Genomic DNA, 18804 nt, shown 5'->3' with positions numbered 1-18804 from the left:
CAGTTGCGCCGCGGTGTGTGGCATGTGTTGGTTCAGTGGGAGAACATGCCAGAAGATGAGGCCACTTGGGAACCTGTGGATGAGTTCCGCACTCTTTTTCCTTCGTTTCAGCTCGAGGACGAGCTGTTTCCCGAGGAGGGGAGAGATGTTATGACCGGTAAGGTCTATAGGCGTAGACAACAGGCTAGGAGTCCGGCTTAGCGGCCAGCTGGCTAGGAGTCCGGCCTAGCTGGACTGTTGGTTATCAAGTCCTAGAATATATGATGTTTATCTCTTAGAGTTTGTTATTTGATTAAATTAGGTTTGAGTCGGTTGGACATCTCTTTGTATAAGTACTAAACAATTATAATAGAAGGATCAACCTGAGATTGAGTTTATCTCACCTTGGGCCCTCGGGCGTTACTGTTCACGGTCTCTCCGCTGCAGCCGATTCCCCAGCCGTCTACAGCCAGCCGCCGAGCACGGCACCTCCAGTCCATCGCTGGGGTTCCAAGCCCAGGCCTCCGGTCTTCCACACCTACGATCTCCGGTCCCTAAGCCACACCAAAACCTATTTAGAGATACAAATATTAATAATATTTTCTATAAATCTAATCAAATTTAAGATTCATGGATTCCACGAAGTGCGAGATAAAGACTACTTTAGCACGGAGGAAGTAGTGCTCAAGAGTCGAGAACTCAAGCTAACAACAATTTGCTTGTTGTAAAAAAAAAAAAATTTGCTCCAAATCCACGAGAGCCTAAACCCGCTGTACAGCGGGCTAAAATGGGCCTACGCTAGGCACGTTGTACGGCTATTAGACTCAAGCCCAACAGTCTAACTCCACAGGGCTGGCTACAAGCGATGCGCGTGACCCCAGCCCAGCCCAGCAGCCATTTCAGCAGAACGCTCCACCGCTTCTCCGGAAAGGCAAAAACCCCACAGCTCGAGCGCCGCGCCGGAAGCCTCCGCCCCCGAAACCACGAGCGAAAACCCTCCTAGTCCGGCGGTGATGGCCGGCGTCGGTGGCAGCGGCAGCGGCGGTGGAGGTGGGGGCGACGCGGAGATGGGCGGTTGGACGGGGCTTCTCCACTCCTCCACGAAGCTCCTCGAGCAGGCGGCGCCCACCCCGCACTTCCCTCCCCTTCAGGTGCGCGCCCGACGCCGTTCCCCTTTCCTTCCTCGCAGCTTCTCTCCCTTCCTCGCTGTCGGCGCCGGCTACACTTGTTCCCTTCCGCCCCTGAAGGGTTCGTTTCTGGCTCCTGCAGAGGAACCTGGACCAGCTCGAGGCGCTCTCCACCAAGCTCAAGGCCAAGACCATCCGCGCTGAGGCTCCGTCCCAGTCGCTCTCCGCCACCAGGTAGACAAATCTCCGGAACCCACTTGATTAGCCTGGGGAGCCTTTCTGTGCATTCTCTATTTTGCCTGAATTGCAAGTGCCACTTCTATAACTTTGTCGGGACTTAGGGTTTGGGCTGTACTAATGCAGATTGCTAGCACGCGAGGGGATCAATGCCGAGCAGCTCGCCAGGGACCTCAAATCATTCGAACTCAAGGTAATGGATGAGCGTGCCTGCTGGTCCAGAAATAGTGCATTGAGGGCTACATTTCACATAGTGATATGACTAGTTTCAGTGGTGTTGAAAAATCGAGCAATTGATTTGGTTTAATAGAGGATCTAGGTTTGTTTGAAGCAGAATAGGATATGGAATTCACAGAAGCATTGTCATGATTTACATGACTATCTGGTTGCACTGGAAGCTGCTACTAGTTCGAAAATACATCACATGTTTTTGTTGTGATGTGACAATCCATCCTTACTTCCCTCGTGTACTAATTATTTACTTATTACAGTAAGACGACTCGTCCTTTATTCCCTTATCAGTTATCATACAGAACATGATTTACTAATAAAGAAATAAGTCATCGAACATAGCCACAACCCTCATATCTCTCCAGCCATTTTGGTTAAGAAAAAAAAGACACTTGGCATTTTGTGCATGAATTACATCATGGAGAACAAGGATCTACTCAATGAATTGTATGGTGCTACAGTCTTTTCTAAGATTGACCTCCACACCATTTTGGTTCCAGTAAAACCTTAATGTGCATGTGTAATTGTGTATGTCGTGGCACATTTGCCAAATAGATGCCTAATTGATCAGAAAAGAACTCAATATGTCATTTTCTGCTGTGCTTCTATATGTGCCTTTTATTGTAGATTTTCAGCTTCTAAAATATCACTTGCTGCACAACTAATGTATGTAAATCTTATGTGGCCAAATTTGATGTTTTGCAGACAACCTTTGAGGATGTTTTTCCATCTGAAGCAACTACTGTTGAGGAGTACTTGCAGCAGGTGAACACTTAATATCGCTCTGATTAGATACTCGCCAGAATTTCACGGAGTATAAACACAGTATTATGTTTTCAGCTTCATGAAATGGCCATAGTTTCATCCATCCAAGAAGCTCAAAAGGACAACTTAAGGAGTTTTAACAACTATATGATGCAAGTTCTTGAGGTTGGTTTGCTTCCATCTATTCCGTTCAATTAATATTTGATCAGGGCTAATAGTTGCAGAATCAACCTGGTGTATGTTTGATTAGCTATTCAAGTTTCTTTATCATCTGAATTTAGATTTGTGTTTGGACAACTTTTACATTCTGACAACAACCTTGGTTAATCTGGTATAATGTAAATAACACTTTACTTTTACCATTCAGAGAGTTAATATTTCTACACTTTTTTCATTGCCACAATGGACATTAGCACTTTAGCCTGTGTCATCATGCATTTTTTTTTTCAGTGATTTCACTCTGTAGTTCGATAACTGTATATTATGTCTCCTCTAGGATGACTGGCAGAAAGAGAAGAGAGACTTCTTGCAGAGTCTAAGCCGGCTTTCTGCATTACCCAAGAGAAACACTAATCTCTCGACCAGTGGGCTGGCTCGCCCTGCTTTAATGCCACCATCAACTTCCAATCTTCATGCTCCATCAGGCCTGCCTTCTGCAGAAGTCATGCCTATACTGAACAAGACTATTATCGAAAAAAAATCTTCAGTTTATGCTGGGGTTGTGAGGGACCTCAATGATGCTAGAGGACGCAGTCTACCTTTTAATGTACGCTCTTTACATCTATGTTAAGATTAAGCATATTATCAGCCATAAGAAATTAGAAATTTAAACCATTTAAAGTTCATTATCCAATAATTCAATTTTGATTAATAGCTTACGTTTCTATTACGTATGCTCTTCGATATATTATCATCATACCATGACAAATTTCTCTTGATGCTCCATCTTAATTCTGCTTGAGCTCATTAATGTCGTATTTTGTGTAGCCTGCTACGGCTTTTAGGGCTGCTTATGAGTCCTTGTCTGTTGATGCTGCTGGCACAAAGTCAGTGACTATGCAGAAAGTGTGGCATCTAATTCAGGTACTAATATTGACTTAATTGTTGTAAATTTATTTATACCATTATCTGTTAATTTTTGCTTATATTTGAATTCATCATTATAGGAAGATGAACAGTATTGTACACCGGCAGTCACCATTACTTAATAATTAGTGTTTCTGTTGCTTATTATCTAATTCAGGCATTAGTTGGGGAAGGGTCAACTCATCGAATTGGTTCAAGAAAAATGTCACTAGTGGTAGGTGCAAGGCGCCATCTTGAATGGGGTCATGAGAAGTACATACTTGAGACCATCAATAGCCATCCAGCTCATGTGAGTGTAAATAGTTTTACTTATCTTTGTACTGAACTACTGGCACTTGCTTAGCACATGAGTCTGCTTCCTTATGGAAGTCAAGTACCTTTCAAATTCAGCTATGTAAGGTTTATAGTTATGACTTTGGTGCATATCTATACATGCTATCGTGACAATTGTTGTGTTTGCCCTTACTAATTTTGTATTTCCCACTTTCTTGTTGAATTTCTTATATAAATCAAATTTGGCATAAGCTTGCATTGGGTGCATATTTGTAGAACACTTTTCTACTAGGTGTTTAAAATGCTTTGGAGGTCACGAAATTTTCCACATATGTGCAATTATGTCAGCATATTTGAATTAGAATCACGACTAAGAACTCACTAAACTTCGTTAAGTGAAACGTTTGACGTCAGATCCATCAACTCACCTAATCCCGCTTATGTGGATACCATGGTGGCTTAGGAGTGTATTTTTGCAGAAACCTCTTGGCTCTATGTTCTCATCTGCCTTCAACTTTTTTCCTTCTCTCTATTCGTTACGCTGGTGTGGCGTTTTAGGAGCCTTGTGCCCTTATGCCATAGCCATCATGTGCCGCCCACCACCCCAGCCAACAGTCACAGCCAATTGCCCTAGCATGGCAGCTGAAGTTTTCCGCCCTTGATGTATTTACCAATCAACTTGAGGTAATGCTTGAGAAGTGTTTGTGAATTTGCTAGTTGTATGCACGCTGCTTCCAGTTGTTGCGTTGCATCTCACTTCCAGTCATGCTCAAAGTCTAGGACTAGGACTGCTCCAAGATGGTTCCATCATGCGCTACCCTGCTCTCAATAGCTTCCAGTGTTTTTTTTGTCTACACCTGCTGCCATTTCACACCGCTGGGTCCTGCCTTTAGTTGGTGCCCATGCGACTGCAAACTCTCGCATTTGCAATGAAAAATCACCATGAAAAATCTGTTAGGAGATGACCAAGGAGGGAATCCAACACAGAAGTCCAATCATTCACAGTGCACCCCTCATGGCATCCACATAAGCAGGCATGTGTGACTTGCAATGAGCACTTAACAAATTTTGGTGTCATCTTAGTCTAGTTTTTAAGATCACTTACCTAATTTCACGTAGAGGGCAAGTTTCACTACCACCAATGCAAATTACTCTATATTCTTGGTCGTGGTATGTCCAATACACTTGGTAGCATACGCTTAAGATTAGTGAAACATTGCTATTTATGGGCTATCTTTTGCTACAGCATTTAATGACATTCTGGGTCATGAAGTATCACTTGATTGGCAGCATATGCTCAGAAGTCACATAATTACTTTGTTAGCGCCTTACGGTCATGGCAAATTATTCCTTCAAGCTCTATTTGTTCATCTTTCTACATATAAACCAAATCTCCACTGCAATTAGTTCTTATAGTGATTTACATTTTACCTCATGGTGCCCTATTTTTTTTCATATTTGGATTTTTTTTTGTGGGTGCAAATGCTTCCCCCATTGCATCGTATAATAATCAATCATGTTTTGCATTTTGATATGTTGTTTTAGGCTGCTCTTGGTGGATCTGTTGGCAATCTTCAGAAGATCCGAGCATTTCTTCGGGTTGGTTTTGAATTGATGCTATTTTGCTCTATTTCTGTTGCTTTTGCACTAGTATTTATGCTCCAATGCATGCTTTGTCCACATGACCTGACAGGTAAGGCTGCGGGATCAAGGTGTGCTAGACTTTGACGCAACCGATCTACGCAGACAGCCTCCAGTGGATACAACCTGGCAGCAGGTTATTTTTTGTTTGTTCACTTCTATTGCTGAAAAGAACTCTGTACTTAACATCAGTGTTTCCATCTGTTAATTGTATGTTGAAATCTGTAACTAGCTATCTGTTAGTTCAGCTGCAACTGCAGCTTCATGTGAAATGACAGCTGTAGTCAATGGGTTATTTCTAGACTTATTGAATCTAATTGTGAGTTCTTTCTTCTTATAATAGGTATTCTCATTTTTAGAGCACTTCTGCTAGATAAAATGGCCTATGATTGGGTTTATTACCTTTCTTGAATTAACCTTACAATAGCAAATCCATGTTCTTTACTGTTTATTTTGGTAGAACTTTAGTAATTTGAATTGTTGCCCACTTATCTTTGAAGCTTCACATATTGCACTCCTGCAGATTTATTTCTGCTTGAGAACCGGATACTATGATGAAGCAAGACAAGTTGCCCAATCATCTCGTGCTGCATATAACTTCGCTCCCCTGGTAAACTTTCTATGATCACGAATTCATGATGGATCCTTCTTGTTCAGCACAAGGGACTCAGAGATAAATATGTTCTTCCACAGCTTGCAGATTGGATTTCTAGTAATGGTGCTGTATCACCCGAGACTGCTCTGGCAGCTTCTGAGGAATGTGATAAAATGCTCAGAATGGGTGATCGGCCAGGGCGTCCTGGTTATGACAGGAAGAAGTTGCTGCTTTATGCCATAATTTGTGGTTGTCGGCGGCAAATTGAAAGGCTGCTAAAAGACCTGCCAACACTTTTTAACACTATAGAGGATTTCTTGTGGTTTAAGTTGTCAGCTCTGCGGGAATACACCAATGCATCTTCTTCTAATCTTATGAATGAAGGCTTGGTGCCTTATACGCTGGATGACTTGCAAAGTTACTTGAATAAATTTGAGCCATCATATTATACAAAGAGTGGGAAAGATCCCCTAGTCTATCCCTACATTCTGTTCTTAAGCATCCAATTACTCCCAGCAATTCTTTATTTGTCTAAAGAAGTTGGAGAGGATGGATACCATGTTGACGCTGTGCATATTTCAATCGCTTTAGCTGACCATAGTGTTCTCCCTGACGGTATTGGATCAGGCCAGAAAATCGGCGTCATGGATGCCTGTGCAGAGGCTGCAAGCATAATACGGCAGTATGGCTCTATATACTTGCGTAATGGTAATATTGATTTAGCCTTGGAATATTATGCACAAGCTGCTGCTGCCATGGGTGGAGGTGAGGTATCGTGGATGGGTGAAGGGCAAGCTGATAAGCAGCGACAACGAAGTTTGATGTTGAAGCAACTACTGACAGAGATATTGCTAAGGGATGGTGGTATTCAACTTTTGCTTGGTCCAAATGGAATGGGAGAAGAAGGAGAACTGAAAAAGTATATGATGGATTGGAGAAGTAGGCAGCAATTCTTACTTGAAGCTGCCCATCGGTGTCAAGAGGCTGGGCTCTATGACAAAGTAAATTTATTTTGTTGAACCTAAGTGTTTGTATTTGTTTTTGTTCTCGTGCTTCTGGATCATTTTATTTTTGCATCTTCACTTTGGAAATAAGGTTTGTAGAAGGCAGCAGGCAGAAGCACTGACTCATCTTTATTGTTCTGTAGATCAGTGCTATGTATGTATTCATGATAGGATTATTATTTTTTTAATTTCTTGCATGCTTATTATTGATTGAAAGAGTTAAACTTAGGCTCTGCTTGGCATAGTAGTAGCTTTTCAAAAGCACATCTTTTTTTTTGCTCTTGTTTTGGAGCCATGACAGTAAGACATTCTAAAGTGCTTCACTTGACATGAACCCCAAACTGACCCTCAGCTTCTAGCTTCTGACAGAACACTATCTGATTCATTCTAGCTACTGATCATTGCATCTTAAACTTCACCAGTCCATCCATTGCCCTGCCATAAAACTACTTGTGTATAAAATTTATTAATTTTGCTCCAATACTGCTGCGCAAGAGACATGGCCAATCATATATGTACCATTAAGCTGCTACAGTGCTATTGAGCTTAATTATGCTTAGTGTATCGAATAGGACATGTCTATTTACTGCACTTCAGCGATCATTACTATCTATATTCTGATATTATCTGCTCTGTGATGAAATTGATTCTTGAAAAGAGCTACCAGTGTATGCATTGTATAGAACCGTATTAATTCAATTTTTTATTTGTGTTCATATGAAACAGGCTGTGGAAATTCACAAAAGAGTAGGAGCCTTTGCCATGGCTCTTCAGACAATAAACAAGTGCCTGTCTGATGCAGTCTGTGCCATGGCATGGAGTATGCTAGATGGCGAGAGTCGTGCTGCTGCCCTAATTAATTCTGGCAATGAAATTTTGGAGACAGCTAGATATTCTTCTGAAGCCAGGTTATTTCCCTCTTCTACTCTGGCACTGGTAGAATGCTGGTTATTTTGCTGATTGAATCTGTTTTAATTTGTCTTGTGAAAACTTGCTTGCAGCATTCAAGAGAAGGATCTCATTTCTGAACAACAAACTGTGCTGAGACAGCTTGAAGCTATTCTCCATATTTATAGGCTAGCTCGAGCTGGACAGACTGTAGATGCTTTGAGGGAAACCATCAGGCTACCCTTCCTTCATCTGGACACTCAGGCTCCAAATGTGACTGTTGACATTTTCAGGAACTTGTCACCCCATGTTCAAGCTTGCGTGCCAGATCTCCTGAAGGTTGCTCTAAATTGCATTGACAATGTTAGAGATACTGATGGGACCTTGCGCGCTGTCAAATCAAAGGTATTATCTGTTTCATATGTGTATCATTGGATTATCGCCACAAATTCATCAGACATGACAGCTTACTGCTTGCTGCTGTGGTACTTTTCACTACACTTAATTTGGCAATAACCGAAGGGTTGATCTCTTGCAATCTTGTCGGAGGCCATATAAAGAGGGATTACATTATTGATTGTAATATAGTTTGGATTGGTTGAGAATGATGTCGTGGGAAAATGAAGGAATATATCAATATATTTGTTTTTCTGTAGAACTGCCCATTTGTGATGTAAAACATGCATTTCTGAACCTTATCTTTTGCTTGTGCACTCAGCTTTAAATAATGCCTTTGCTAAACATAAATGCAGTCCTTCTGACCTGTTCTGATGCATTTTTCATTCATAACTTGCAGATTGCAAACCTTGTAGCAAGCAACGTGAGCCGGAATTGGCCACAGGATTTGTATCAGAAGGTGGCACAGTGGATATGAAGTGGCTTGTGTTTTGAGCTGGTCAGGAATCTGGACTAATGTGTATCAGAGCTCTGGAGCTTTCAAACTATTTGGTGTTGGCTACTTGTGCGCACCATGGTTGTCATCCCATCTTGTGTTTGATGAGCGACAAATGTAAAATGTTGATTTTTAAAAAGAATTTTCCACTGATGTTATCCATTTTTGTTGTTGGAAAATGGCTCACCCATGGTGCCTTAGATTTTAAGGTGGCTGTTGCTATTTTCGCCTTTTTGTATATTTTTTCTTCATAGTCCTGATTGAACATTTAGGATTTCTGCTGTCTGTGTTTTAGACTTAAACAGCGAGTTCTCTAAGCATTGGTCAAGTGCACATGCATCGACACGGACCTCTATCAGTCGTTGGCAACTTGGCATCTCTGCCTGTTTGCAGGAGTGCACGGAGTGGCCCTTCTCACCCATTGCAAGTTACTGTTGAGAATGCCTTCGAAGGCTTCTACGAGAGTATTACTGTTTCTTATGGAACCTAACCATTACTTAAGGAAGATTGAACTCCGTATATTGTCATCTGTTGTTTGGAAGGCAAAACTTACACGTGAGTTTTTACGTTTATTCGAATGGTAAATGTTAGATTGATCTCCTAACCAATAAGCCCAACGGCTTATTGGGCCTTGGTCACGCGCCCTGATCGGGGGCGTCCAACCCTACATGGTTGGTGGGTCCCCGTCGCACTGCGCTATATAAAGAGGTGGGGGCCGGCGGCTCAAAGCACGAGGTTCGCCGTGAGTCGCAAACCCCACTGATAAACCCTAGACCGATCTAAGAGGGCGCGCAGCCAGCGACGGGAAGCTCCGCTGACTCTCGCCGTCGTCACTGCTACGCCTCGTCTACACTGCATCGACGTCCGTGCAACCTCTACTCCACCCGTCGCTGCCTGTGTGCTGCCTCCATCAACGAACCAGTGATGGCCAGCTCAACCGCGACTTCATCCGAAGGCTCAGGTTCAACACCAGCATCTCTACCCTATCTCCCACTCTCTACTTGTTCTAGTTCATCATGATCAACAGTAAACCGTCTAGATCTACCCTAGTCGATTCACAGTTTATAACAATGGTATCAGAGCCAGGTTTCGATCCTGGGACCTGTGGGTTATTCAAATCGGGGGGAAGAAGAAAACAGTTTCATCCCAAATCCTATCCCTAACCCTAATCGGGAAATCGTGCAAAATCCGAATCAAAGAAACCGGAAAAGGATGAAAAGGATCCCGATCTCGGATCGGATCAGAAAGAACCCTAACCCTAGAAATGAAACCCTAACCCTAGATCGGGTTTTGGGGAAGGAAAAAGATGAAGAGGGGAACCTACCCGGTCCTTCCGACACCGCCGTCGCGCGGAAAGCCACCACCGTGCGGGCGGTGATCACCGCCGCCATGGTTGGCGAGCGGACAGAGGCCCGGCTCGGCCGTGGCTCAGGACAGCGGTCCAAAGCCGCTCGACGGCGGCGCGCTCTGCCATGGGCGAGCGCGCGCACCGGCGAGGGGCTTGGCACCGGTGTCGTCCTCCCTTCTTCTCCGGTGACGAGGTGGCCGCGCGCTCCCTTCGTCTTCGCTACCGTCACCGTGGGAGAGGAGAGGAGAAAGGAAATGGTCTAGGGTTTTCGGGGGGGGGGGGGCGCGGCCGGCCGGGCTTTTGATGCCCCGAGCTGTGCGCTCCACCGCTCGATCTGGACGGACGGCCACGAGCGAGTGGGCCAGCGCCGCAGCCCAGGCGGGAAAAGGCGCGAGGCCGAATTCCCGGCCCAGGCCCAGGTTGCGGCCTGGGCGCTACGGCCTGGGCGCGGGGGTGCGCTGGCGCGCGCGGCTGGGCCGAGGGAAGCTGGGCCGGAACAGCAGGCGCGAGCGGCTGGGCCGCGGGGTGCTGGCGCGGGTGCGCTAGCGCGCGCGCGAGAACGGGCCAAGGGCCGCATTTTGCTGGGCCGCGCGTGTGCTGGTCGGGCCGAAATGGCCAAATAAAATAGTACAGTCACAGTTTTTGGTTTTCTTATTTTCCAGAAAACAGTTTGATCAATTTGAATTGAATTTTTATGATAATTTTCTGTACAAAATTTATCCAACGATATTTTTTGTTCAGTAAATAGTAAATTTGCTTCTGGAAAATAGGAAAAAGATTATTAAATGTTAAAGTTTCCGCTGCGTATTTAAAGATGTAATTTTCATTATTAAATTCGAACCAACGGGAGAATTTAACTTTGAAAATGGATATGTTTTAAATTGATTATAATATTGTTGTTATTCTGACCAACGTTGATTAATGGCAATATTATAATGTTTTTGTCATATATTAATTCTATTTCTGCCCAACGGTGATGTAGAATTAGTGTAGAAAATAATTGTATGTTTTAATTTTGACCAACGTTAAACTAAGGCATGCAATTATTGTTGTTATTTCTGTTCTCACACTATTTGAATTGTGTTTTCAGGAGGATACAACTTAATGAGTTGTATCAAAGAGATCCTCACTCTAAAAGGTGATAACTATATTGAGTGGAAGAAAAAGATAGACCTGGCTTTTATCCTCGCTGAGGTGGACTGGGTTGTCACCACACCGTGTCTCAAAGAACCTATGGCACCGGTGAGGGAGACAGATGAGACTGATGCTGCATGGCAGAACAGAGAGCGGGATTTTGCTCCTGTAAAGATGTCCTATGACCTTGAGCATAGGAAATGGGTCACTGCCAACAAGAAGTGTTTGGCAGTGATAAAGAACACGATTGAGCCTGCTATTGTGGGCTCAATTCCAGACTGTGACACGGTCACAGAGTACCTAGATAGAATAAAGAGTCAGTTCACTAGCTCTTTAAAGACATATGCTACCCAGCTGATCAAGCAGCTGGTTACAGAAAGGTACTCTGGTGGCGGCAGTGGCATTAGAGAGCACATACTGAGAATGAGCAATCTAGCATCTAAGCTCAAACCAATGGATTTGGCACTCAAGGATGAGTTTCTTATTCATTTGATTTTTGCTTCTTTGCCCAAAGAATTTGACACCTTTGTTGTTAATTACAACATACAGCCTGAAAAATGGGATTTAGAAAAGCTCATAGCCATGTGTGTGCAGGAGGAGGAAAGAATAAAAGTTTCACAAGGTGGTTCTGTCAACTACCTAAAAGATAAGAAAAAGAACTATAATAACAGCTCTTCCTCCAAATCATCTGGAAAAGGTCCCATGCAACAGTCTCAGAACCAGCAATTCCCAGTGGCTAAAGACCAGTGTCTCCACTGCAAGAAAACGGGACATTATAAAAAGAATTGTCCTGATTTCTTAAAGATGATTATGAAGAATAAAGGTGAGAACATTATTACGTTCGTAAATGAATCCTTGTATGTAAAGTTTTCAAAATCTACTTGGTGGATTGATTCAGGTGCAACTATTCATGTTGCTAATTCATTACAGGGATTCCGTTCGATGAGAACTTTGCAAAGAAGCGAAAGTTTCATTAAAGTCGCAAATGGAGTACAAGCAGATGTTGAGGCCGTTGGAGATCTTCCTCTAGAGCTTCCAGATGGCTTCATACTTTTTCTTAGAGATGTTCTTTATGTACCTTCTTTGCAAAGAAACCTGATTAGTGTATCAAAGTTGGACCATGATGGTTATGATTGCCATTTTGGAAATGGCAAATGTCGGATATTGTTTAATAATAAATGTGTTGGTCTTGCCTTCCGACAAGACGAGCTTTATTTGTTATCACTTCGTGAAAATGTGAATTCCGTATGTGATGTGAATGAAAATGTATCCTCATCGAACAATGGAAACAGAAAACGAAAGAGAGCTCACGATGCGTTGTCGAAATTATGGCACTGTCGTTTAGGCCATATTTCGAGGGGGCGAATAGAAAGACTAGTTAAGAATGATATTCTTCCTCCATTAGAGCTCTCAGAATTAGAACAATGTAGAGATTGCATAAAAGGAAAGTATGTAAAGAAAATTAAGAAAGATGCCAAACGAAGCGCAGGAATTCTACAGATTATTCACACAGACATATGTGGTCCTTTTTCTGTGAAAAGTGTGGATGGTTATGATTCATTCATAACATTCACAGACGATTACTCTCGGTTTGGCTACATTTATCCAATTAAAGAAAGAACAGAAGCGTTGGATAAATTTAAAATATTTAAAGTAGAAGTTGAAAATCAGCATGATTTAAAGATTAAGATAGTCAGGTCTGACCGTGGAGGAGAGTACTACGGTCGGCATACCCCATATGGACAAGTTCCTGGACCTTTTGCAAGGTTCTTATAGGAGAATGGTATAGTCGCCCAGTATTCAACACCAGGCGAACCTCAGCAGAATGGAGTAGCTGAAAGGCGTAACCGTACCCTGATGGATATGGTGCGTAGTATGATAAGTTACTCCACTTTACCCACGAGTCTGTGGATGGAGGCGTTAAAAACCGCCATTCATATTCTCAATAGAGTACCAAGTAAGTCGGTGCCCAAAACACCGTATGAGTTGTGGACAGGAAGAGTACCCTCACTTAACCACTTGCGTGTGTGGGGGAGCCCTGTTGAGGCTAAAGTTTTTAATCCAAACATTGGGAAGCTAGATCCCAAAACAGTGAGTTGCCATTTCATTGGCTACCCAGAAAAGTCAAAAGGTTTTCGTTTCTACTGTCCTAACAGACATACAAAGTTTGTGGAAACGAGACACGCTGTCTTCCTAGAGGATGAAATGATTAGGGGGAGCATGGTAGCTCGAGAAATTGACCTTGAAGAGAAGCGGGTGTATGCACCCACTCCGATCATTCATGAGCCATTTTTCTCACTACCTGCTGTTGCTGCACCAACAATACAAGACACTGTGGTGCCAGCACCTGTTGTTATCCCGCCTGTGGCAACAATGAATGATGATGAGGAACCTGTGCCTCAGGATCCTATAGAACCTATTGCCACACAAGAGGGGGAGCAGCAACAGCCTCAGATAGAAAATGTGCCAATTGAGGAGGCCCCTAGAAGGTCTCAAAGAGTTAGAAAATCAGCTATCCCTGCTGATTATGAAGTGTACAACACTGAAGAATTTCAAATGGAGGATGATCCCACCTCATTTGAAGAAGCCATAAAAAGTGATCATTCATCAAAGTGGCTTGAGGCCATGGAAGATGAGATGAGATCAATGAATGCAAATAAAGTTTGGGATTTGGAGATAATTCCTAAAGGAGCCAAAACAGTAGGCTGTAAATGGGTCTACAAAACAAAACTTGACTCTCAAGGGAATATAGAAAGATATAAAGCCCGACTTATGGCAAAAGGCTTTACACAAAGAGAAGAGATTGATTACAATGAGACCTTTTCTCCAGTCTCATGTAAGGATTCCTTCAGAATCATAATGGCATTAGTGGCACATTACGATTTGGAATTACATCAGATGGATGTAAAGACGGTATTTCTCAACGGAGACTTAGAGGAAAATGTTTACATGGCACAACCGAAAGGTTTTGTCATGGAAGGAAAAGAACGTTTGGGATGCCGCCTAAAGAAATCTATTTATGGATTAAAACAAGCTTCAAGACAGTGGTACTTGAAGTTTGATCAGACAATAAAGAATTTTGGGTTTAAAGATAATGTTGAGGACAATTGTGTCTACGCAAAGTTTAAGAATGGAAAGTTTATCTTCCTTGTCCTGTATGTGGATGATATCTTACTTGCTAGTAGTGATGTCGGTCTACTACTGGAGATAAAGAAGTTTTTGTCCTCAAAATTTGATATGAAAGATCTTGGTGAAGCTTCGTTCGTTCTAGGGATCGAGATTCACCGAGATAGAAGTAAATGGGTATTAGGACTGTCACAAAAGGCATACATAGAAAAAGTCTTAAAGAAATTCAGTATGCACAAATGTAGTCCCTCACCTGCTCCTATAGTCAAGGGCAACAGATATGGGGATTTTCAATGCCCTAGGAACCAATATGAGATCGATCAAATAAAAGTGGTTCCATATGCTTCAGCTGTCGGAAGCTTGCAATATGCTCAAGTGTGTACGCGCCCTGACTTGGCATTTGTTACCGGGTTACTTGGCAGATTCCAGAGCAATCCTGGAATAGAACATTGGAAATTGGTAAAGAAAGTCTTGCGTTATTTGCAAGGAACGAAAGGCCTCATGATGACGTATAGAAGATCTGATTCACTCCATATAGTGGGATATTCAGATTCTGATTATGCGGGAGATAATAGAAAATCCACGTCTGGATATATGTTTACTCTCGCAAGGGGAGCTATTTCATGGAAAAGCTCAAAGCAAACCGTCACTACATCGTCCACAATGTATGCCGAGTTTATAGCATGTTATGAGGCAACGGGGTAGGTGAACTGGCTAAAGAAGTTCATACCCGGTTTGAAGGTGGTTGACGACATCAATAGACCACTGAAGTTATACTGCGATAATAATCCAGCAGTACATTATGCTCACAACAATAGGTCAAGTGGTGCTGCTAAACACATTGACATAAAGTATTATGTTGTGAAGGATAAAGTCCGGGATCAAATGATAAGTCTTGAGCATATAAGTACCGAAAAGATGCTCGCGGATCCGCTTACAAAAGGCTTACCACCCAACGTGTTCAGAGAACATGTAGCCGGCATGGGTTTAAGGGAAAGCCTATGATTCCTGGACTCTAAAGGGCCCAAAAGTTAAAGTAACTATTTCAGATCAGAGACGTGCATTGTAGCTGTTAAATCTATCGGCGATTGACCGTGACGATGAGACATGCTCTATGCATCATCTGTGAAGAAATGAGTAAGGATAAAAGGATTGAAGTTTTAAAGTTTAAAGATAAAAGTAATAGTGAGATCAAGGGGGAGAATGTTAAATTGATCTCCTAACCAATAAGCCCAACGGCTTATTGGGCCTTGGTCACGCGCCCTGATCGGGGGCGCCCAACCCTACATGGTTGGTGGGCCCCCGTCGCACTGCGCTATATAAAGAGGTGGGGGCCGGCGGCTCAAAGCACGAGGTTCGCCGTGAGCCGCAAACCCCACCAATAAACCCTAGACCGATCTAAGAGGGCGCGCAGCCAGCGACGGGAAGCTCCGCTGACTCTCGCCGTCGTCACTGCTACGCCCCGTCTGCACTGCATCGACGTCCGTGCAACCTCTACTCCACCCGTCGCTGCCCGTGTGCTGCCTCCATCAACGAACCAGTGATGGCCAGCTCAACCGTGACTTCATCCGAAGGCTCTGGTTCAACACCAGCATCTCTACCCTATCTCCCACTCTCTACTTGTTCTAGTTCATCATGATCAACAGCAAACCGTCTAGATCTATCCTAGTTGATTCACAGTTTATAACAGTAAAATCTCGTGTATAAGTTTACAACCTGTTCGGTTGGTTGGTTCGTATCGTTGCTGGTTCGTGAAGAAGTACTGCTGGCTGGTTTGTGTGAGAGAAAAATACTGTTCCGGCTGAAAATTTACGAACGTTTACGACAAGCCACAGCCAAACGAACAGGCTGTTAGTGGAGTTCAACTAGCGTAAAGGTAACGAAACACGACGCCACAATAAAGAGGATCTTGTTTGTAGCAGTAATTAATAAATAATTAAGAGGGAGAAATATGCAAAATATTAATAAGCTTATAGTAAATCTCAAGTAACATGGCGTATCGATGCGGATCGTGGCCTCGTTGGGAAGATGCTACAACTACAGGGTGTGTCATCAAGAAAGCCCAAGTTTCAGCGGCAAGCTCCTAGTTGTTTGTGGCCTAAAAGAAGCGAAGATTTCTATAATGCTCCATGGGCGTCAGTCCGGATGCCGTGCGCCACACTTCGCCTCGCCGCTTTCGCCCGTCCTGCTCGTTCCCACCTGCGATACGCGCCTCGCCTGCGACAGTTGCACCCTTCCGTCACGCGCCTGGTCCATAAGGATTCGACCCCCGCGTTGCGTAGCCCGCCCACCGCGGCCATCCCTTGCCGCGCCTCATCCCGCGCGCTACCTCTGCTCTCCCCATCTCTCGTGTCCACTGACACCAGAGCGCCTCCTCGGTCTCTTCCCTAACCCTCAACACTGTCGGGATGCCTTGTTGTCGCTGCCCCTGCTGATGGTCGCTGGGCGCATGTGCTGGGGCGCCTCAGGTCGTCCCCGGCCGAGCCTAGGGCACCCACGAGCACGGCCAGATGCTGGTGGTGGTCGCGCACAGCTGCCCGCCACCGGCTCCCACCCCAATCGACCGGTCCAGGCCTCCCCTCCCCTATGCCGCAAATGCATGTTTCATGTGTTTCAAACGTTTCAAAGGTATGTTGCAATTGTTTTATATGGATGCTACAAAAGTGGATCGAGGATGTTTGTACATGTTGCATATGTTACAAGCGTTTTAGAGGCATGTTGCAAGCGTTTGTTCAAAATGTTTTATCTGTTCCATACGCATGTTGCAAGCATTCTGATCTGAATGTTGCATATGTTTCACACATATGCTACAACAGAATGTTCCAAATGTTTCAGTTGTTTCAGTCTCATTTTGCAGTAAGTGTTTTCATGTTGCAAGTTGCAAGTGTCTAATTGGGATGTTGCATATGTTTCACACATATGTTGCATGTGTATGTTTTAAATATTTCATCTCCCTTCAGACGTATGTTGCATTGTTTCATATTTCAGAGATACGTTTAGAGAGTCATGGGGCACGACGCCCCCGAGAATCAGGGGATGGGGCGAGGCGAGCCGGGGCACCTGCGGAAGGGGCGCACTAGGGTGGGAGATGGGGCGGCGGTGCCCTGGGGGCTGCGGACGGGGCATGCGGCGCGTCGGGGGCTTCAGACGGGGCGGGCTGGGGCCGCACACGCCGCGCTGTGGGAGGGTGAGCCGCGCGCTGTGAGAAGGCTGGGGCGATCGGATGGGCTCCTGTGGATCGTATCGTATGGGTGGGAAGCTTCATCCGGACGCGCTGCTGGGGCCGAACTTCGGGCCCTAGTGCCTCCCAAGATTTTTTAGGTTGGGGCCGCATTTTCATGTGAGTGCTGTGATCTCCCTTCACCCATGTCCTCAATAGATCAATTTATGAAGTTATTTTAAATCAAATATTTAAATTTATTAATTAAATTTATTAAAAAGTTTATTAAAGTTGTGATATCAAATTAGTATCATTAGATTTTTTTTCCCACACCGGTAAAACAATTAGCATCGCGAGATTCATTATAAACTACTATTTTCATAGTAATGCGGTACTTTCGTGCCAAATATAATTAGGTGAAACATAAACTTTGTTTTTGACTTAAAGATAACCTAGAAATCGATTGCCCAAGGGGCGAGGAGGAGAATGCAGCGAGCTGGGGAACAGGGAAGTGAACCAGGTGGACCCAGTAAGTGACGTCAGGAGGCTTTGGACTGCTACAGAAAAGAAATCCTGCACAAAGGGTACCACTGGTAACAGCTGCAGCCTGCAGGTAATACTCCCTCTAATGCAATTCTTGTTTTTTGAGAATTCAAGCATGTTGAACTTTAACTAAATTTCTATGAAAAAATATCAACATTCATAATACAAAATAAGTATTATTAGATTAGTTACAAAATATATTTTCATAATAAATTTATTTAGAGACATAAATACCAATACTATTTATTATAAACTTAGTTAAATTTATGTTAGTTTGACCGACACGAATCACATAATTACATCCTTTCGTAGATGGAGGGAGTATATGTATGGAAGAAGCACAAGTCAATGAATGAATGCAACACTCATGCACACTCAGCCGGCAGGCGGCAGCCGGGCCCTGAAGCAACACCAACTTCAACTTGCATGTACTAGATCTAGATGTAGCACAAGCACACCTTATCCTGAGGATTACTTTATCTATACTCCACTCCACCCATTTAAGTGTTGACAGCATGTTCGGTTGGCTGGTTCGTATCGTTGCTGGTTCGTGAAGAAGTACTGCTGGCTGGTTTGTGTGAGAGAAAAATACTATTCCGGCTGAAAATTTACGATCGTTTACGACAAGCCACAGCCAAACGAACAGGCTGCCCCACCGAAAGGTTGATGTGCTGGCTGGGTTGATGTGCGTTGCATATTGAAAGGTGGAAATTGTCCGAGGAGGGGATCCACATCTCTGGCTCCACCGAAAGGTCCGGTTCAAAAGGTCCGGCGA

At 43.8% G+C, this 18804-nt stretch overlaps 1 protein-coding gene across 1 annotated transcript; it reads left to right on the top strand.

Moving 5' to 3' along the window:
• Positions 1-890: 890 nt before the first annotated feature.
• LOC136497070 (nuclear pore complex protein NUP93A-like) lies at positions 891-9128 on the top strand. The gene is made up of 15 exons (XM_066492854.1): positions 891-1130; positions 1249-1340; positions 1470-1536; positions 2280-2339; positions 2415-2504; positions 2836-3105; positions 3327-3422; positions 3583-3714; positions 5244-5297; positions 5392-5475; positions 5863-5949; positions 6033-6935; positions 7665-7846; positions 7940-8231; positions 8623-9128. The coding sequence occupies exons 1-15, from the start codon at positions 993-995 to the stop codon at positions 8698-8700; spliced, it is 2625 nt and encodes an 874-aa protein (XP_066348951.1). The 5' UTR covers positions 891-992; the 3' UTR covers positions 8701-9128.
• The last annotated feature ends 9676 nt before the right edge of the window (positions 9129-18804 follow it).

This window comes from Miscanthus floridulus, chromosome 1, assembly GCF_019320115.1.
Source record: "Miscanthus floridulus cultivar M001 chromosome 1, ASM1932011v1, whole genome shotgun sequence".
Classification (NCBI taxonomy): Eukaryota; Viridiplantae; Streptophyta; class Magnoliopsida; order Poales; family Poaceae; genus Miscanthus; species Miscanthus floridulus.
This window is presented reverse-complemented; position numbering and strand designations above follow the sequence as displayed.

Excerpts from the sequence above, each read along its gene's own strand:
- LOC136497070 (XM_066492854.1), top strand. The coding sequence starts at position 993 with ATGGCCGGCGTCGGTGGCAGCGGCAGCGGCGGTGGAGGTGGGGGCGAC. Across the intron at positions 1,537-2,279 it reads TCAAATCATTCGAACTCAAG|ACAACCTTTGAGGATGTTTT; the intron begins GTAATGGATGAG and ends GATGTTTTGCAG. Across the intron at positions 3,423-3,582 it reads AAGTGTGGCATCTAATTCAG|GCATTAGTTGGGGAAGGGTC; the intron begins GTACTAATATTG and ends TATCTAATTCAG.